Raw genomic sequence first — 20,923 nt, 5'->3', positions numbered from 1 at the left:
GAAAGGTGGTGGGTGGTGGAAAGGTGCCATGGGAAGAGACCATGTGCCTGGGGCTTGCTCCCTGCTGCCAAGGCCAAAGGTCAGGTGGAGGGATGATGGTTGTCATGGGCAGCCTGTGGCGGTGTGGCTGGTGTCTGTCCCCCACCCGGTCACTAAGCTTCCTTCTCTGGCCCTGGCAGGTTTGTAACCCCAGATCAGAAGTACTCCATGGACAACACTCCTCACACGCCGACCCCATTCAAGAATGCCCTGGAGAAGTATGGACCACTAAAGCCCCTGGTATGTGGTACAGCCAGGCGGGTATGCACAGTGGGGTTGCTTGGGTCCGTGCAGCCATGTACGGCTCACAGAGCTCTTCCCCTCTGAGATCTCATTAGACTCTGCCAACCTCTCAGAGGTTGCAAATACCCTGATGTTATAAATGGGGGATCTGAAGCTGAGCTACTTACCAATTCATCAGATATTATCCAAGCACCTGCAGTGTGCTGGGTGGGCACTGGCTGGTGCTGGAGACGCAGTCGCACCCTGGTGAATCTCGGTATCGGGGGTGGGGGCAACATCAAACACATGAATAACTAGGTACTCCCAGTGCATTATCGGTGCTGGGGAGAAAATGGGCAGGGGCTGGAATGGAGGACGGGCTTGAGTGCTGGGGCTAATTGCCCCTCACACTGAAGCCTTTGACTAACTGCCGGTTCTTTATAAAACATGTGCGAGCCACTTGTGGGCAGGCACAAGGGGCCAGTGAGGCACCTTCCTGGCCGTGGACAAACTGCCCTTCTACCCACTCCTCCCAGTGGGATGCTCATGCTTTCCCTGGTGAAAACAGAAAACTGGCACTGTGGGCTTTCTGAAACAAAGGCAGGTGTTCTAGAAATGAATTGAAGGTGAGAGAAAGATTGTAGAAAAGCATTTGGCCTGTGAACAGGGTCTGTGGTGTGCCCCCGACCCCCAATGTGTGGGATTCTCGTGCTGTGGTCTCTTCGGCTCTGGGATGGAGCTGATGAAGTTAATGGGCCCAGTGAAGCACTAGTTAGCACTGCCCTCTCTAGTTCAGGTGGGGATATAGTTTCCAGACCCTGAGACATCGGCCTGCTCTCTAGACAGGCTTGATAAGGCACATATGACCTTGGCAACCAAAATTAGAGCACGTAGGGGCTTTTAGAATGACTTCTCAGGGTTGCCATCCCCTACACTTGCTGCTCTCTTTTTCTGTTCGCTGCCGCCTGAGGCCAGAGTGGTCGTCTGGAACCCCATAGGCCCAAGAAAGGGAAATGGAACCAAGAATCCCCGTTAGTGTGGAACAAAGGGGTAAAGGAGTTTGGGCTCAAGCATGTCCAGGTCCTAACTTCATAGCTATGTGATCTTGGGCCAGGCACTTGATCTCTGAACCTCCCATTTCTACCTTGTGGAAGATGACAGCTGTTGCACTGAGTTTTGTGAGGGTCACATTGGTGATGTGTAGGTACACTTCTGGCTCATGACGGTCCTCGGTGAGTTGAGGTTAATGTCTACTTGTCCAAGGCAGGACAGTTAATGGTCACAAATGAGTGTGAGGCCAGCATCCTGGCCCCAGGCCTCCTTGCATTGCCTAGGATAGCCAAGGCGCGTCTGGGTGCTGTATCCTAGAGCCTGGGTGTGGAACCTCACATGGGCTGCCCTGTTCCGCCCCCAGCCCCAGACCCCGCACCTGGAGGAGGACTTGAAGGAGGTGCTGCGCTCTGAGGCCGGCATCGAGCTCATCATTGAGGATGAAGTGAGGCCTGAGAAGCAGAAGAGGAAGACTGGGGTGAGTGGCCAGTGGGGTGGGAATGCCCTTACTGCCTGCCTGGGCAGCTCGGGCCAAGGAAGCCATGGGGAGGTGAGGGGAGAGGGGGGGGGGGTGGTGGGGAGTCTGGGGACAGCTGGTAAAAGGAGGGTACTGGGGAAGGTAGAGCTGCAGCCCCATGCCTTTTGTTCCCCAGAGTGGTTATCAATGAAACTGACCAAGGTGAGGCTCTAGTGCTCAGGACCCTTGCCTCTTCCCCACTGAACTAGCCCCTTACTCATGTAGCATTGTGTTTGGACCCTTCTAAGGTGGGCTCTGGGCTTGGAGCAGTAGATTAGAATGGTGATGTAGACCCAGATGTAGTCACTCCCTCCTAGAGCTCAGGGGGCGGAGACAGACACTAGACAAACGCATCACGACCATCTCAATACATGGTATTAAGGGAGTAGAAAGGGACACAAAAAGGATTCCAAGGGATTCCAAAGATTCCTCAGATGGAGTCAGCCACGCATCTGGGCTGTGGGAGCCAGGTGGGAGACAGTTGGTTCGGGTGAGGTGGAGAGCTGGCAAGGACACCTGGGTACAGAGTACAGGGCAGGGGCTGCCCTGGGCCAGCCCAGAAGCCACACCTCTGCTGCACCATGTGTGTGGGTTTCCTGAAAGCAGATGGATTCGGTGTTCCCCCTTTTTGTAGATGCTTTCTTCTGGGAGAGGGGGGAAGATGGGAATGTGCCAGAGAGGTGTGTAGGGAAGGTGGATAGTCAGTCTGGGAGTGGCCCACTGGGTGGGGGCCCCTAGGTTCAGAGAACTTGACCTCTCTATGTCAGATGGTGGTTCTGAGACATGCCGGCACCTGTTTAGGGTACACTGCTGGGTTAGGGGTTGAGTCATTCCCAGAGCTCCTCCCTGATATTGGAGCTGACCTTTGACCAGCTTATTGGAGGTGCAGGCATGGGGCTGGGGCATTCCTGTAACAAGCCTGTGTCCCTCGGGTTTTACGTGTCTGTATTCCTTGTTTGCAGGTGAGTATTTGAGGTGTAATTTGGATGATTCTCTCCCAGGCCTGTTTAGGGGTGTCTTTAGTGTGGTAGAGGCTTGGGAGCTATGCGTGGTCCATCGAGGGATGAGGAGCAGGTGTCTGGATGGAGGCATTTGTGTCCTTGCTTCCTGTGGTTGCATCTGGCAGGATGGTCTGCCCTACGTGCTGAATCTGATGGGGCCAGGGTCTCCCAATCCACCTGCACACCCCACACCCTGCCCCATTCTTGCCAACCAGGGGCCTGGCTTGAAGGCCCCACTGCATCAGGGCGTGAGTCTGTGATCAGGGCAGATGGGGCAGGCGTACCCAAGGTTCTGGTGGTGACTCAGGAGGAATCCCAAATGTCTGCCCTAATTGTCTCCCTCCTCCCCACCCCCAGCTGCGGCGGAGCCCCATCAAGAAGGTCCGCAAGTCCCTGGCTCTTGACATTGTGGATGAGGATGTGAAGCTGGTGATGTCCACACTGCCCAAGGTGCTGTCCTTGGTAAGGGGTCTGAGAGAGAAACGCCCTCCCCACCCCCGCCCCCGGCCGCCTCACCTGCTCCCCTGCCCAGAACTACAGAGGGCTCCTCTGTCCCACGGAGGATGGAGTCTCGCTGGAGACCCTCTGCCTTTGGAACCCTTTGGCTGTGGGGGAACCCTGGCAGCAAAGTGGCCCAGTGGTTCTCAGACCAGGCTTCTGGATATCAGGCTCTGCAGTGAGGGGCTGATGGAGAAGGTGGGGCTGGGCACCCACCCCCAGCTTCAGTCAAGATAGCTCTGCATGTGTCTTTCACAGAAAGGTTTATTTGGCAAGAGTTTACATTGCTAGAACATGTTTGAAAACCATGGATCTGGGTCCTTAGCACCTTCCATTATATTCTACTCATGGTGGTGATGTGCAGAGGGTCAATGGTAGGCTTAAGGCACAGCCAGGTGGTTGGGGCACATCAGCCCTGGGATGGGTGCTCTCCAGGTCCCATTGCTGAGCTCAGGAATGGGGCTGTTGCCTATGCAGAGCCTGCCCCCAGAAAGCTTGCCACACTGTTGATCCCTCTCAGCTGACAGTGGTATGTTTCCCAGTGTGAGGCAGTGAGAAGTGTGGTAGGAGTCATGAGACAAAGGATTGCCTGATCAGATCCTGCAGATATGGGGACTTAGGACTGCTGTAGCCATAGCCCTTGCGGAGAACCATCACTGGGTGGGGAGCCCCACCAGGCTGGGGACTTAGTGCCGTGCATCCAGACCTGTAACAGGCATCACCGTGGGCATGTAAAATAATTCTCAAACGGTAAAGAAGTATAGCAAGTAGCTAAGAGCATGGGATTTGGGGTGGGGTGGATCTGATGGAGTCCTGGCACTGGTGACACTGGCTCTTGCTCTCTGGGATCTCTTAGGTTCCCCGAGCCTGACTCTTGCCTGTCATAAGAGCACCTAGCCCAGCAGACTGTTAGGAGGGTAAAGGAGAAGTGCTGGGAGACTGGAGGGCCTGGAGGTGTTTTGTGCAGCTGTGTGTATGTGCTGGTTGATGCTGCCATCTCTGACTGCCCGCCTGTGGATGTTTCTGATCCCAGGAGAAACTAGAGCACCCCCCCCCCCGCCCCTGCCTGAGGCTGTGGGGGAGGAACCAGCTCCATGTAAAAGGGACCAGCACTGTTGGGCATTTATTAGGTGAAGGCTCTGAAACAGGCACTTTACAGAGAAGTCCCCATCTGGAAGAGGATACTGAGGCTTAGAGAAGTTAATGTCCTGCCCAAGATCCAACAGCCCAGAGGTAGTGCTGCTGGGATATGACTAGTTTTCTTCCTTCCCACCGTGCTTGTGGCAGAAGGGTGAGTCTTTGGCTTGGTTTTGATTTCAGCCGACAAATGTCCTATCAAGCTCCTCCAGCCTCTCTGTGCCAGGCATCAAAGAGGACAACAGCCTACTTAATGAGGGCTTCCTGCAGGCTAAGCCCGAGAAGCCCATGGCGGTGCAGAAGTCCCGAAGCCACTTTCCAACACCTGCCCCTGTGAGTGCTGGCCACGAATGTGGTATTCCCCTTGGGGATTTTGCATAGACTGTTGCCTCTGCTTGAATGCCCTTCTGAGGCTCTGTTTGCTTGATTAACTTACACTTCAGATCTCAGTCTGGACATCACACCCTCAGGGAGCCCATGTGTTGGAGACCTGTACCCCCTCCCTGCCCCCCCAGCCCTTTTATGGTGTGGTCTCGTAACTAGGTCATCGTCTCTGTGTTTAGTTGCTTAGCACATGTCTGTCCTCAAAGGCAGATGTCTATCTTGATGTCTGCCGTGGCTGCTCGCACCTCAGTGTCTGTATGTATGAATCTCTTGCTGTTCCTTCCCACCAACCTGCTTGGCTGTAGCTTTGCCTGGTGAGGAGGCTGGTGCCCACAGCCAGGGGCACAGCCATGTTGCCTGGTGCAGCCTCCTTGCTTTACATCTGAGGAAGCCCAGAGACAGGACCGACTTCTCCAGGGCCACCAGGAAGGTGGAGGGAACACAAGAATACTTGTGGCTTCAAAAGGGAGGAGGGTCATAGAAATGTCCCCCACCCCTCTGGACAGGCTCACAGCATTCACTGAGAGCATGCTGTCCCTGGATGGTAACTCACTTGCCTCCTCCCAGATGACCAGCGCCTGGAAGACGGTGGCCTGCGGGGGGACCAGGGACCAGCTCTTCATGCAAGAAAAAGCCCGGCAGCTCCTGGGCCGCTTGAAGCCCAGCCACACGTCTCGGACCCTCATCTTGTCCTGAGGGGCTTGGTGCTCATTCTTATGTTTACAGGGGGTTGGGGGGACCAAGGTTGGTCTGTGAATTTGAGAATCACACTCAGATGACCGCCTGCAGGGAGCCTTCTGCCGCCAGCCCCTCTCCAGACTGCTCAGGTGGAGGCAGAGCAGGGCCACCCACTGTCCTGTCTCCAAGTCCAGCTGTGGCTGTGGGCGGTTCCTGGTGCTAACAGAACAAAGTCCCACCCCTGGGCCTGCCTGGTCCTCTCCCCAGTGTCACAGGGAGTCCCTTTAGCTTCTCCCAAGCCCTCGTCAAGCCTGGCCTCATCTCAGACCCCTGATTAGGACGGGGGACGTGGCCAGCATGCTCATTCCCTCAACCTGTTAGTACATTTTCTTGAAAGAATAAAATTGCCGTTTTCTTTGTGCTGTTGTCTACTCCGTCTTCCTCCTGGACGCTGCTTGTGCTTTCCCAGTCACTGTGGTTCCCTGGTGACTGTTGTTGGGGTCTTGAGGGATGTGGAGACCTAGGTCCTCATCCTCAGAGCATTGCCTTGTCTGTACATCTGCACATTCTTCCCCCGAGGGGCCCAGTGTCTTGGGGGCAGTTTCATCTGTGGGCATCTCAAAGCTCTGAGGATTCTTGGCTGTTGGCGGGGAGGGGAGGGTGCATTAGCATCCTGCTTGGCCTTAGGCATGGTTGGCTGACCTGGCCTGCCATGAGCCCTGCCCCCAGGTGAGACCAGTAAAGAAGTGAATGGCAGCTGGACAGAACCTTCTGGCACAGTAGTCTTAACTTGGCAAGGCCATGGCAGCAGTTGGAGCTTGGGCTGTGGTCCACCCTGATCATGGTGCAGTGGGATGACGGGCACTTGGCTGGAATCTGGGGATTGAAGAGGGGTGGGTGCCAGGTCTGAGAAGGTCTAGACTGGGGAGTGAGGTATTATTCAGCAGTAGGGTTCATGGGATTTGGCACGTGGCCATCCTTGGGGGCTGAGGTCTCAGTTCACCACAGGACGGGCATCTGCCTGGGACAGACCCATCTCTACACTCTGCTTCAGTGCCTCTGGTTCCCAAGGGAGACTTGAAGACCAATCCTCTTGCCTGGGGCCCTGTCCTGTAAAGAGGAGGACTGGGAGTTAGTCTGACTCTGACACACCCCTGTCCTGTTGAATTTGTACATGGGGTCTTGTGGCTCAGCATGGCAGAGCCCTCCTCAGGTGACCCCCCGTTTGAGCCTGGCTAAGTCCTTCCTGCACCTCCTGTGGCCAAGCCAGATGCTCCAGCCAGTTCTATGGCAGGGCCACATCTGCCACATGCCCCTGTGCCTTTGTTGATTTCCTGGCCTGGACCCCTTCCCCCAGGGACCTGTAGATCCTAGGCTTCATCACTGAATGGTCCCCGGAGGGCTATCCGCATTGACAGGTGACCCCAGTGAGGGACTAAGGGACCTTCATATCTAGGGTTCACTGTGACTCGGTAGGACACCTACATCAAAATCGGATGCAACAAGCCTCTGAGACCACCTGCCCTCTAGTCCTCCCACCCTAGATTTATCATAGGGTCCCAGAGAGCTGTTGTTAGGCAGGTGGTCAGTGGCTGCACCTCAGTGAGCTGGCCTACAACCCACCAGGGGCTTTCTCACAGTGCCTGCTCCCGGCTGCCTCGTCCACCTATGCCCAGGGCCTGTCCTGAGGCTCCCTGCTAATTGCAGACATGTTAACTTGCCACCTCTGGCGAACTCTGCACTGGAGCTGTTCTCTGCTTCATGCAGTAAGTGAACAGGCATCGAGTGTCCCCCGTGTGCCTGGTGCTGAGGATACAAGAATAAACGCCAAGACGCTTCCAAACAACCTTATTCTCACAGGGCTTAGATTCTAGAGAGGGCATAAGCCAATATCTGTACACAAGCCAAAGGGCTTTTTTTTTTTTTTTTTTTTTTTTTTTTAACGTTTATTTATTCTTGAGACAGAGAGAGAGAGCAAGCATGAACAGGGGAGGGTCAGAGAGAGAGGGAGACACAGAATCCGAAACAGGCTCCAGGCTCTGAGCGGTCAGCACAGAGCCTGACGCGGGGCTCGAACCCATGGACCGCGAGATCATGACCTGAGCCGAAGTCGGACGCTCAACCGACTGAGCCACCCAGGCGCCCCAAGCCAAAGGGCTTTGAAGAAAGAAAGCAGGGGAAACATGAATGGCATGGGGGCCAGGCTGCCTGCTAGGAGGAAAGGGAGGCTTGGGTGAGGAGGCCAGATGCAGCCTCTGGCCACCGTGGGGTCACCACGTGGGCCGCGGGGACTGGTTTACCAGGGTCGGTGCTGAGGGCGCCTTGCGGTTTGATTGGAAGTGTGGGAGCACACATTGCTCCAGTGGGGTCTGCAGCCCCTGGCTGGCCTGGGGAACTTGGTCAACCGGGTTGATTCAGGGCCCAGTGTTTCCTAGGCCAGTGCGACAAGCAAGAGGGAGTGATGATGAGGTGCTGAGGTGCCGGGTACCTGACTTCAGGGAGGGAGTAGGGCAGAAGACAGGTGGGAGGGAAAGGCGGGATTCAATTAGGATGGCAGAGGCTGAGTGTCCTGACAAGATCCAGATGGTGGCTCAGTATCTGCTGGCTCACATGGCATGGAGGTGAAGGAGACGGGGTCAGAGGAACAGAGGCTGTGGGAGAGGATTCTGGCAACTGCCCTCTAAAAATTACTGCTTCTGGCAGCCACGCCCCTGCACGCGTCACGTGACTTACGAAGCCCAATGGGAAGCCCCTGATTGCCGCGTGAGGGATTGTGGGAAAGCCTGCTGAGAGAGGCGGGAATGACCAGGTGACTCCAGGCGCATGAGCGAGCACATCCTAAGCCATCCAGCCTCACCTGATCTGACCCAGTCCGGAACTGCTCGGCTGATCACGGACTCTTGAGAAATAGGAAATCGGTATTGTTTTAAGTGCCACTAAATTTGGGGGTGGTTTGTTGATACAGGCGCTGTTGCACAGTCAGCAGACGTTGGTCAGGTGTCCTGGCACTCACGGAGCGGGAGGCCACAGCCGAGAGTTCAAGCCCGGGCTGGACCAGCACCAGGGTGGAAGAGCAAGGCGTGGCAGTGAGCAGCCCGTATGGCAGTCACGAAGAACTCCGAATGCGAAAATGGTGTTCTCAGCTCGAGGTTGCTGCTGGGGTTCGGGAGCAGGCTAGGCGCCCCCTGGGAGGAGAGGGGCAGGTGGACATTGCGCGACGCCGCGGGGACTGACGTTTAGCTACAGGGCGTCTGTATGATGTTTGAGATATGTCGTGCAACATTTATTTGCATTTTATATCTCCCCTTTAATAAAGGGAATTGTCTTCTAAGATGTTTTAATACGTTTTTGCCTATTTTTTATTTTTAAAAGCCTCACATGAAATTCAAGTGACATAGAAGTGTATAAACTAGAATGCAGAAGTTCCCTCTCATCGATACACCCTCATTTTCCTCAGAGGTGACCACCACTAACGGTATAATGAAATGCTTCCCAGATTCTGCCATGCACCTGAATCACAGTAGGATCCTGTTAAAAGGCAGACTTTGGTCCAGGAGGCTTTTCAGGCAGGGCTTGGGTTTCTAATGAGTTTCCAGGTGATGCTGAGTTGGGGACTGCACTTTGGGTAGTAGGCATCAATGGTACTAATCATTCAGTTGATCAAAATCAGTGAGATATCTGGGGCCATTGCTATCTTGTCTTCTTCTGGGTCTCTACAACATCTCCTAGAGTTTCACTCACTCTAAGAACTCAGTCTTGGCAGATTCAGGCCAGCCCTGGCCATGTGGTTTCCAGGGTGATAGCTCCCTGGACCCCTTCCACCTGCCCCTGATTCTCAGGCAGTGGGACATCCTCTTGGGAAGGGCCTGTCTAGTTGCAGTTACACCTGTATTGTACTGGCTTATTGTACATTATTGACTCTCCCATTTGCATGTAATATCCAAGGGAGCAGGGATGATACCAGCCATGTTCACGGCTTTATCCCCAGCACTGATTAGTGACTGGCACATAGGAGGTGCTCAACAAATATTTGTTGAATGAATATGAAAACCAGGAGGGATCAGTGATGCTGTGGCCATTGTTGGGCATTCATGAGCTAAGGATCTCATGTTGGACTACTTGAGATGGGGTTGTCCTCTTGCCAAGACCAACAAAAGATCTGACTTTCTGCTATGTGACCATAGGGCCTGACCAAAAAGTGTCTGTGTCTGAGAGTTGTATGTGTATCTTGAGAGTCCCCCACTTCTTCCATTCCAGCCACTAGAGGTCCTTCCCAGAGTCATACCCCACCTTTTCCCAGATGCTTCCCTGTCCCAGGCTTCCCTGTCCCAGGCTGGACCATGTCCTCCATCGTCACCTGTGCTGGAGTGCCCAGAGATTAAACTGACTCTGAAGGCCTGATACACAGTCTCTGCTCATGACTGATAATCACAGATCCCTTCTACGTGCCAGACTCAGTTTTGTTCCCTTTTTATTGTGGTTTAAAACATAACAAAGTTTACCATCTTAACCTTTCCTAAGTATACAGTTCAACCATGTTAACTATATGCACATTGTCATGCAACAGATATCTAGAATTTTTTCAGCTTCTGAAGTTGAAACTGGACCCATTAACTCCTCATTTCCCCCTCCCCCAGTCTCTGGAAACCACCATTCTACCTTCCATTTCTATGAATTTGACTACTCTTAAGTATCTTGTATAAAGTAGAATCATATTGTTTTGTGATAGCTGATTTAACTTCACATAATATCAAGGTTCATCCCTGTTGTAGTTTGTATCAGAATTTCCTTCCTTTTTAAAAAATTCTTTTTAAGTTTATTATTTTTTTTGAGAGAGAGAGCACACTTGGGGAAGGGGCAGGGAGAGAGAGGGTGAGAGAGAATCCTAGGCAGGCTCCGCACCACCAGTGCTTGGACTCACGAACCGGACTCAAAATCATGACCTGAGCCGAAGTTGGATGCCTAGCCAACTGAGCCACACAGGCACCCCAGAATTTTCCTTTTTAAGGCTGAATAATATTCTGCTGCATGTATAGACCACATTTTACTTACCCATTCATCTTTCTGTGAATGGACACAAGGTTGCTTCCACCTCTTGTCAGTTGTGAATAAGGCTGTCAACATGGGTGTGCAGATATCTCGAGATCCTGTTTTCAGTCCTTTTGGCTGTATACCCAGAAGTGGGATTGATGGATCATATGGTAATTCTTTTTTTTTTTTTTAATTACAATTTTTTTAGTGTTTATTTTTGAGAGAGAGAGAGAGAGAGAGGGAGCACGAGCAGGGGAGGGGCAGAGAGAGAGGAAGACATAGGATCCAAAGCAGACTGCAGGCTCTGAGTTGTGAGCACAGAACGCGATGTGGGGTTCAAACTCATGAACTGCAAGATCATGACCTGAGCTGAAGTCAGACACTTAACTGACTGAGCCACCCAGGCTCCCCTAATTTTTTTTTTTTAATGTTTATTTATTTTTGAGAGACAAAGTGCAAGCAGGGGAGAGGCAGAGAGAGGAAGACAGAATCTGATGCAGGCTCTAGGGCTCTGAACTGTCAGCACAGAGCCCGTTGTGGGGCTTGAACTTGCTAAGCATGAGATCATGACCTGAGCTGAAGTTGGACGCTTAATCAACTGAGCTGCCCAGGTGCCTTGGTAATCCTATTTTTAATTTTAGTTGTTTATATTTTGTTTCACTTAGGTTTTTGGTACTTCCAGGAAAAGCTGTGTGCTGGGCTCTTAGAGCTTTTGCAATGATGGTGTGACTCTGTCACCACCTGGTGGCCATTAGTGTTTTTGCAGCAGCAGGTAAAGTGGGCCAAATAAGTTTTTTTAGGTCTTGGAAAAGTCCTTGAAGCATTTTTCTGTTTTTCAGGCCTTCTCTCCAGCATCCTCATCAAGCAGTTGTCTGACCTTTGCTTGAACACCTCCACTGATTGGGAGAGGTGGCTTTATTACTTATCAGCCAGCTCCATTGTTGGACACCAATTGTGAAGAAAAGGATTCTTTAGAGAAAAAAATCCTCCCCTTAGTAATATCAAATAGGAATAACTAAGGTGCATTGGGAGCTGGTTTGTGGGGAAATTGGAGACCCAGGAAAGGTATTTGATAGGCCAGGATGAGCTTGAGAGCCTGACTGCCAGAATTAGCCATTTTCTCAGCAGACCCTAGCATGAATCAATCTGTCCTGTTTCCATAGGTCACCAAGTCTCTGATTTAGAAATGACAGTGATTCAGCCTCCCCTAAAGATGGAGTTTATGTTTCCACCTTAGGCCATATGTGTTTTAAAGTGATTAAAGCTGATTGGGGCACCTGGGTGGCTTAGATGGTTAAGCATCTGACTCTTCATCCCAGCTCAGATCTTCATTTCATGGTTGTGAGTTCAAGCCTTGCAATGGGCTCCATGCTGGGTGTGGAGCCTACTTAATAATAAGTTAATAAAGTAATTAAAGCTGAGTTTCAATCTGAGCTAAGAATGAAACTTTTCACTGATGTAGACCAGTGGTCTCAGCTGGTCAGGATGAAGGTGTTTTACGTGTATGTTAATTAAGGCTGCCCTATAGGTATCTAGGTTAAAGTATGCACCAAATGGAACAGTCTGACAAGGACTGGTGTAAAGCCTGAGTCGCAAGTGCATCTTCAGAAAGGCACAATTGAGAATATGTTTGTCCCCTCTCTGGGAAAGAGTCCCTGCCCCCTGCCCAGTGAGCAGCCTGGCCTGGTATCCAGTAGGTGCTCAGTAAATGTCTCATTCTGCCATGAAGTGGTGTGGCAGTGAGAAAGGCCTTGGGAAGCTGGGACCAGAGGGGTAGGGGAAGCTTTGTCATTTTTTTAGTGTTGATTTCTATCTTAATTGTCCTGTGGTCAGAGAACATAGTCTCTGTGGTTTCAAGTCTTTGAAATTTGTTGAAACTTACTTTATGATCAAGCATACAATCAATTTTGTAAGTGTTCCTCACGAGTCTGAAAAGAATGTATAGTCTTCAGGCATTGAGGGCAGTGTCCCATTTTTGACACATGCTAATCCTATTGTTTACATGTCCAATATCCTGGTTTTTTGTCTGCTTTTTGTAAACCTAGATTAGTCAACCTCCAAATGATGCATGGTAAGAATGTTGTTTCAAGCAGCTGAATGTTGGGGTGGTTTGTTACTCAGAATCATTATATGACAACTAGCTGATACACAAGGTAGACTTGTGTTCACTAGAAAGCCCTAGAAAATAGTGCACCCGGGGCGCAGCTGGGTGGAGGAGGAACTTAGGAGACCTGGAGTTCCCAGAACTGGACTGGAAATGAGTGGGATGAAGGGTTCTAGAAGCCAGAGCCATGTGACTGTGCCTGTGTCTTGATTATTCCCTAGGACATGGGGCAAGCTTTCCAGGGCTCTTCTGACTTTGGATCAGACAGACCTAGATGTGAATCCCAGCCTGGCTGTTACTGGCTATGTTTCTTTCCTGCTCTGAGCCTTGGCATCCTCGTGATAAAATGGGGAGAATCCTTAACCTTTCACATTGTTGAAGGGGCTGGAGAGAACACTGGCACACATCTGGGGCTTAGAAAATACGGGCTCTTAGCGATGCTACTACAAAATGCTTTCTCATTCCTTTCTCATGCTTAAGAAACCGTGCAGAGGAGGAGTTCGTATCCATGCTTCAGTGGAGTGCTCCAAGGGGAAGTTACCAGCTAGGGGCTGGGGCATGACTTGAGCCACTCTTCACTTGCAGGCTCGCACTTTAGTGTGCCCTGTTCTGTGTCATCACTTGTTTCATAGTTATCAGCCAGAGAAGCAGTGTGGTGCAGGAGAGCATTAGGTATGGGTTCAGTTTTTAAAGACTTTCCATAAAAGTTCAACAGACAGACAAGTACACAAATCCCAAGTCTACAGCTGGATGAATCTTCACAAAGTAAACACAGTCATGTAACCAGCACCCACATCGAGAGATAGAACATGACAAGCACCCCAGAAACTCCCCTTTCCATCCTGCCAAGGGTAACCATCACCCTGACCTTAAGCACCATAGATTATTTTGCCTTTTTAAAAAATGTTTTATTTTTATATTTTTGAGAGAGCAAGTGTGCCTAAGTGGGGGAGAAGCACAGAGAGAGGGGGACAGAGGATCCAAAATCAGCTCTGTGCTAATGGACTGCTAAACTGACTGAGCCAGCCAGGTGCCCTTGTTTTATCTTAAAAAATTTTTTTTAATGTTTTTATTTTATTTTTTATTTTTTAACACTTATTTATTATTGAGAGACAGAGGGAGACAGAGCATGAGCAGGGGAGGGGCTGAGAGATGGGGAGACACAGAATCTGAAGCAGGCTCCAGGCTCTGAGCTGTCAGCACAGAGCCCGACATGGGGCTTGAACTCACAAACCATGAGATCATGACCTGAGCCGAAGTCAGACACTTAACTGACCGAGCCACCCAGACGCCCCTGTTTTTATTTTTGAGAGAGAGAGACGGAGTGTGAGTGGGGAAGGGGCAGAGAGAGGGGGAGACACAGAATGTGAAGCAGGCTTCAGGCTCTGAACTGTTGGCACAGAGCCTGACACGGGGCGGGGCTCAAACTCACAGATGGTGAGATCATGACCTGAGCTGAAGTTGGGTGCTTAACCTGCTGAGCCAGCTAAGTGCTCTCTGTTTTGCCTTTTTAATATTTTATTTTTATTTATTTATTTTTAAATATTTTATTTTTAAGTAATCTCTACCCCCAATATGGGGCTCAAACGTACAACCCCAAGATCAAGAGTCAAATGCTGTACAGACTGAGCCAGCCAGTTGACCCTGTTTTGTCTCTTGAAGCTTTTATTTTTACTTTACTTTTATTATTATTATTATTTTTTATTTGAGAGAGAGAGGTATGAGCGGGGGAGAGGCACAGAGGGAGAGAGAGAATCTAAAGCAGGCTCCAATCTCAGCATGGAGCTCAATGTGGGGCATGACCTCAACTTCTGCTGAAATGAAGAGCTGCCATTCAACTGACTGAACCACCCAGGTGCCGCTTGCCTTTTTTTTTTTTTTTTTTGTTAAACATTGTATAAACCAAATTTCCTATTACAAAATATTTACCCATGTTGATGTGGGTAGTTACAATTTGTTTACTCTCATGACTATATAGTGTTCCATTATATGGCTTCTGCACAATTTGCTCATTCTTGTGAAAGGCATGGGGAAAGTCTCTGGATTGGCTATTATAAATAGAACTGTTATGAACAGCTTGTCCTAACCTTTTGGTGAGCTCATGTACACATTTCTGGTTTATGCCTTTCTAGGAGTGGAATTGCTGGGGATGGGTTTAAATTCATCAGGCCACTTACAAGCTTTGTGAACCAGTGCAGGTTATTTAGCTTCTCTGAGACTCCTTTCTCACGTCTGTATATTGGAAATAGAAATAGTTGCCCCTCTGTGTTGTGGCCAGGCCTTAATAAAACAATATCTACAAGGCGCCTGGCTCCAATGTAGCTCCCCTTTCTTTCCTCCTCCCTCTGCCATGCCAGAGCCCCCTCTGCCCTAGGACACAGCTCTGCTGCTAGGCTCCCCATTTGCCAGGAATCCTCTACATGAACCTGGAAGCTTGTCTACTGCCCAGGGCTCGTGAGTGCTTTTCCCCAGCCATGGGCTCTCCTCTCTGATTCAGCCACAGGTCCAGCCCAGCACTAGCTTGCTATGGTCACTATTACTGCTAACAAATGTTTTTATGATGGTCTCAGTAAAAGTGTGCTTTGCAGCCAGTGTTCTCTGGAGACTGGCCCAGTAGAGGCAAGGAATGAAGACTGAGGGGAGGGAACAGCTAGCTGGCTGAGATCCAGCCCAGGAATTTAGAACAGTCATACCTTTCTTGCCTGGTCTTTCTTCCCTGATGTCCAGGCAGGAGTTTTTCTTAAGCCCTTGTATTCCTTACTTTCCTGAAACACTTCAAGTCAGGCCATGAGGGTCACTGGCCAGCTGGGGAATTGCCTGCAGGGAGCTCTGTTAAGATAGAGCTGACTTCTGTCCTCTGTGTAATGGCAGCCTGGAGTGTTGTGTTGAGAAAGATTCTGAAGCTATTGTCCAGGCTCAGGAAAATGTGCTCTGATTGGTTAGTTATGTCTGTTATATGCATGGGGGGTGGTGGTAGCAGCATACATTTCACGTATTTGCCTCTATCTTTGGCTTAAAGGTATTGGTTAGTACTGCTCAGAATAGACATGTATTTGATTTAGAGAAGTAAATGGAATGTTTTTAAATAGGAGGGCTAAGTCTATTTTCATTTATATGATTATTGACATCTGGGTTGATTTCTACCATTATATTTTGTGTTTTCACTATTGTTTCCACCTTTTCTTTTTTTCTATTTTAAGTTTATTTTTATTTATTTTGAGAGAGAGATAGAAGTAAGCAGGGGAGGGGCAGAGAGAGAGGGAGACAGAATCTCAAGTAGATTCGGCACTGTCAGTGCAGAGCCCAGTGCGGGGCTCGAAATCACGAACTGTGACATCATGACCTGAGCCAAAATCAAGACTCAGATGCTCAACTGACTGAGTCACCCAGGCACCTCCTCCCCTTTCTTTTCTCTGTTGGATTTGTAAGTTTTTTTTAAAGGTTTTTTTGAAATAGAGTACACATGAGAGCAGAGGAGGAGCAGAGAAAATGTGAGACAGAGGATCCGAAGCAGGCTCAGTGCTGTCAGTGCAGAACCTGATGCGGGGCTCAAACTCTCAAACCATGAGATCAGGACCTATGCCATAGTTGGATGCTTTACTGACTGAGCCACCCAAGCACCCCAAATTTATAAAGTTTTCTGTAATATCCTGGTCTGTTTTCTTCTCTTGCCTGGTTTGAATCATATAAAAAAAATTTCTCTTATTTTAGATGCTATTAAAAAATTTTAATATGCATATCTGTTATTGCTTCTGTCCTGAGCAATGTCCTTTTCTGGCCTATTTTTTTTCTTCTTTTTATAAAAAAGTTTTAATGTTTATTTTTGAGAGAGAGAGAGACAGAATGGAGCAGACGAGGGGTAGAGAGAGGGACACACACACAGAATCTGAAGCAGGCTCCAGGCTCCGAGCACAGAGCCCGATTCAGGGCTTGAACCCACAAACCGTGAGATCATAACCTGAGCTAAAGTCTGATGCTTAACTGACTGAGCCAATCAGGTGCCACTTTCCTGACCTATTTTCATTGAGAAGTTTTGTTTTTATCAGTTTAAATGCAAAATTGATGATTTTCTCAGTTGATTAACTTTGTGTACATATTTTATAAGTTTACTTACTCATCTTGTTTCTCTTAGCCCATTACATATTCTTTTTGCTGAATAATACCACCATTTCTGCTACTAGTAGGTAGCATTAGTCAGGAGCTTTCTACGTGCTAGACACTGTCCTGATAATCCTGCATGTCATCCCTTAATCTTCCCCACAGTCCCAGGAGTTTGTCATCCCTACCTTGCGGATGAGGAAACAGAATCCTAGGGTATCCCTGAGGCCTAACATTAGTAAGAAGTGTGGCTGGGCTTCAGTCCTGGCTATTGTGTTGCTCTTTGCTCAGTGTATTTACTTTTTTTGTTTTGAAATCATTTTAGATTCACAGAAAATTTGCAAAGACAGTACAAAGAATTCCCATATATTCTTCACCAGCTTTCCCTAGTGTTAACATCTTAACGAGAGCATGTGGTACATTTAGCAAAACTAAGAAATTCACATTAGTACAATTCTAGTAACTACAGACTTTATTTGGATTTTACCAGTTTTTCCACTCGTCTTTTTCTTTTCCAGGATCCAATCTGGGATCCCACATTGCATTTTAGTATATGTATGTGTATTTAAAAATATTTTTAGTATGGAAGACTTCAAATTTATATCAAATGGAGAGAATAGTAAAATTTATCTATCACTCGGCATCAAGAATGATTAATTCATGACCAATTTGTTTCATTCACACCCAAACCAAATTACTTTTTTCTTTTTCTTGGTCCTGGTGGCCAGTAGTTTACAGATATATGCCCTACACATGACCTTCTTATTTCATCTGCTTTCTGTATGTCCATTCTCTAATTCATACACTTTACAGACTTTCTAGGGGCAACAACTAGAACAACTTCCTCTTTCTTCTTCTTCTTCTTCCCCTTCCCCTTCCCCTTCCCCTTCCCCTTCCCCTTCCCCTTCCCCTTCTTCTTCTCCTCCTCCTTCTTCTTCTTCTTCTTCTTCTTCTTCTTCTTCTTCTTCTTCTTCCTCCCCTTCCCCTTCTTCTTCTTCTTCTTGTTTTCGCAAGAAGAAATCTTTATTTCCCACTTTGTAGAAAGAATTGAGAGGCCCAGGGTTGGCAAAGTTATGATTACTTAGAAATAACTTAGCAGTTAAGATTTCCTCCTGAAAAACTTACAAAAGACTTAAGTCTTTCACTGTTTTAAAAAATGTGTATTTTAATTTTTACCAGATAGTATATTCACATGTATTCACATGTAAAAGGTACTGAAGGGTTGGTTGCAGGCAGTGCTCCATGGCAGATGATTGAAATTGTCTAACACAATATGAACTTGCTATAGCAAGAAGGTTTAACCTATTCAGGTGTTTTCTCCCCATGAGATCAGCTGTTGCATATACTTAAACAGTGTTGCAGCTGTCGCTAAAGTGCACTTGAGATACGCCCTTGTACAGACTCATGAGGGAGGAAAAAGAGGGTCGGGAGTACCCACCTTCACAAACTACATGGTCTTCTGAGGCATCCCACTTCATTTCAATCTTCCCTAACAGTTAATACCTCTACTGTTTGGGGACATTCCTTTTTTTTTTTTTTTAAGTTACTTATTTATTTTGAGAGAGATAGAGAGTGCAAGTGGGGCAGGGGCAGAGGGGGTGAGTACAGAGGGACAGAGGATCCTAAGCAGGCTCTGTGCTGACAGTAGAGAGCCTGATGTAGGGCTTGAGCTCATGAACTATGAGATGATGACCTGAGCTGAAGTCTGACACTTAATCAACTAGGCCACCCAGGCGCCCCTGAGACATTCCATTCTTAGCATGAATTTCTTACATATGAAATAACAGTAGATGAATTCGATCTGTGAATCCTCTTAGAATTGGAGGTAGCATTGGGTTAGTGTATGGTTTTCTGAGGGGAGGGTTCCGAAGCAAAAGGGGACAGGGTTTTAAATGTTCATGAGACACAATGAGGTGTAATATAAACCACAGAATTAAACTTTTACTTCCTTTTTTTTTTTTTCTACGTAGAAAAAAAAAATAAAAGGTACTAAAGTGTCTGTAGACTAAAGTCTCTCTCCCCTGACTTTCCGTCACCCAGTTGCCTTCCCTGGAGAGAGCTGATCATTTTCTTTCTTTTTTTTTTAAAGATTTTTTTAAGTGTATTTATTTATTTTGAGAGACAGAGAGTGCGAGTCAGGGAGGAGAGAGGAGAAAGAGAACACCAAGCAGGCTCTGTGCTATGAGCACAGGGCCTCACATGGGGCTTGATCTCACAGACAGTGAGATCATGACCTGAGCAGAGATCAGGAGTCAGACACTTAACCAAATGAGCCCCCAGCTGCCCCGAGAGCTGGTAAGTTTCTAGGGAAGAGACTAACAAGCTTTTTCTGTGAGGGATCAGTTAGACATTGTATGCTTTGTAGGTGGACCGCTGTTCTAGTGTATCCTTGAGAGAAATGTTATGCAAATATAAGCCCATACATGCATATGTTCTTTCTTACAACTGGGCAAAAATGGTAGCATAATATACAGAATGTTCTGGACTTGGCTTTTATCAGTTAAACCAGGAGTTGGCAAACTATGTCCCACAGGCCAAATCTAGCCTGTTACGAGTTTCTATAAATAGCTTTATTGGAACCTATATTTATTTGTTTACATATTGTTTGTGGCTGCTTCCATGCCACTAAGGCAGAGCTGAATAGCTGTGACAGAGAACATGTGGTTTATAAAGCCTCTGGCCTTTTTTGTTTGCTCTCTGGCCTTTTAGAGAAAATGCTTGCTGGTGTCTGAGTTAAACACTACGTTTTAGCCTTTCTAAGCCAGTATTGAAAGCGCTGCCTCACCCTTTCTCATGGCAGCATACTATTTCTGTATATGGCTGCACCGTAATTCATTTAATCAAACCCTCTCGCAAGAAGTATTTGGATCATTTCTGACTGACCTTTACTGCTACAAATAACATGGCAGTGGGTAACCTTGCACTCACTTCTTCTTCTGCAAGTGTGAATATATTTACAGGATGCATTCCTAGAAGTAGAATTGCTCCATCGAAGCAGAGCACACTGGTCATTTTTACAGCTTCTGTCAAATTGCCCTCCGCAGAGATTTATCAGTTTACCTTCTCACCAATGTTACGAAAGTGCCTGTTTGCCCCATCTTTGCCAGCAGAATGTCCCGCCAGCCTTTAGATCTTTACCAACTGCTTCATGAAAAACGAGGTGTCCCAGGTGGCTCACTTCGCACTTTTATTCTGGTGAGTTGCATCTCCTTTCTGGCATTTAAGAGGCAAGCTCTCCTTTCTGCTGCTGGTGGTTTATCCTCCTGGTCTGAGAGTCTTCTGGGGGGTGGTCAGTCTTGGGGAATGGGCCTCTCTCTCTCTCTGACTCTCTTATGTCACTTTCGCAAACAAGCTTCTGGGGAACAAAAGTTTTAAGGACAAACACGGGATGGCAGTTAGTGCTGTCGACATTCCAGACGTCAGAACTGGGGAGCCAGGGGCGCTCTGGAGGGAGATTTCCACTCTGCTCTGAACTTGGAAGGCTAACTTTCAGGGGGCACAGGCTGTCCTCTTCCTCCATTGTGCTTCTGCTGACACAGGCAGCCTCGTGCTCCTCCAGCTTTTTGATGGGGACCACGTGGCAGGCGTTGTATTTGCAGCTGGCCATCTTTTTGGCTTTCTTGGGGTTCTTTCTCCTGCAGGATGCCAGGTGGTACTGAAATCTGCTGAGTGGGACTCGGTGGTGCGGGTTGTAAGGGCAAATTTCTAAGGCTTCTGGCTCCATGAGAAACTGTTCTTGAGGCAGAGTAGCTCACTTCCCAGATTCAAAATGAAACGTCCCTGTTGGAAGAGCCCTTGGTAAGGAGGATGGAGCTGTCCTCTGCCCAGAGTTGGCCCTTAGAACTCTGTTGGCCAAGGTCTTAACAACTCATGTTTCCGGTGCTCTGCAACCACAAGTGGTGGGTTAGGAAAGGGACAAGGAACTGTTGGGGGCAGCTGCACAGAGAGCAGAGTTACACAGAAGAACCGTATAAAGCACATGCGAGAGCCAGAACACCACAGCAGCCCCACAGGAAGGTGAAGAGGGTACATGCCAGCTCCGCTTGATTGCTAGAGGTACACTGTGTGATGTCAGGGAGCAGTCGTGAATGGTCACAATGGGCAGCTGGAGTCATCAGTGAAAGGCCACTTGTCCATCGCTTTCAAGAGGTGGGGTAGCTTTGG

General features: G+C 48.6%; 2 protein-coding genes and 1 non-coding gene across 6 annotated transcripts in view; 2 read left to right on the top strand and 1 right to left on the bottom strand.

The window, feature by feature from the left end:
• The window catches only part of MYBL2 (MYB proto-oncogene like 2), a 39,109-nt gene extending 30,252 nt beyond the window's left edge, over positions 1 to 8,857 (top strand). The window contains exons 10-14 of one of the 4 annotated variants that reach the window (XM_047069404.1): positions 180 to 279; positions 1,676 to 1,789; positions 3,187 to 3,279; positions 4,648 to 4,797; positions 8,492 to 8,857. In XM_047069404.1, coding sequence (XP_046925360.1) covers positions 180 to 279; positions 1,676 to 1,789; positions 3,187 to 3,279; positions 4,648 to 4,797; positions 8,492 to 8,704 — 670 coding nt within the window. In that variant the 3' untranslated portion in view covers positions 8,705 to 8,857. Of the gene's footprint in view, positions 1 to 179; positions 280 to 1,675; positions 1,790 to 3,186; positions 3,292 to 4,647; positions 4,798 to 5,415; positions 5,947 to 8,491 lie in introns of those variants that run through there. The other 3 variants (XM_047069403.1, XM_047069406.1, XM_047069405.1) reach the window with 3 other exon arrangements.
• A 9,132-nt stretch (positions 8,858 to 17,989) lies between these two features.
• LOC124504477 (small nucleolar RNA SNORA28) lies at positions 17,990 to 18,114 on the top strand. Its single transcript, XR_006960450.1, has one exon. It is a non-coding gene; the product is annotated as a small nucleolar RNA SNORA28 (small nucleolar RNA).
• A 1,865-nt stretch (positions 18,115 to 19,979) lies between these two features.
• On the bottom strand, positions 19,980 to 20,483 carry GTSF1L (gametocyte specific factor 1 like). The gene has a single exon (XM_047068104.1). It carries the CDS (start codon positions 20,481 to 20,483, stop codon positions 19,980 to 19,982), a length of 504 nt encoding a protein of 167 aa, XP_046924060.1.
• Between the last annotated feature and the right edge of the window lie 440 nt (positions 20,484 to 20,923).

The sequence above is a fragment of the Lynx rufus genome, unplaced genomic scaffold (assembly GCF_022079265.1).
Source record: "Lynx rufus isolate CCGP_SWC_20201006 ecotype Redwood Valley unplaced genomic scaffold, mLynRuf1.p SCAF_8, whole genome shotgun sequence".
NCBI classification, from domain to species: Eukaryota; Metazoa; Chordata; class Mammalia; order Carnivora; family Felidae; genus Lynx; species Lynx rufus.
This window is presented reverse-complemented; position numbering and strand designations above follow the sequence as displayed.

Excerpts from the sequence above, each read along its gene's own strand:
- GTSF1L (XM_047068104.1), bottom strand. The coding sequence starts at position 20,483 with ATGGAGCCAGAAGCCTTAGAAATTTGCCCTTACAACCCGCACCACCGA.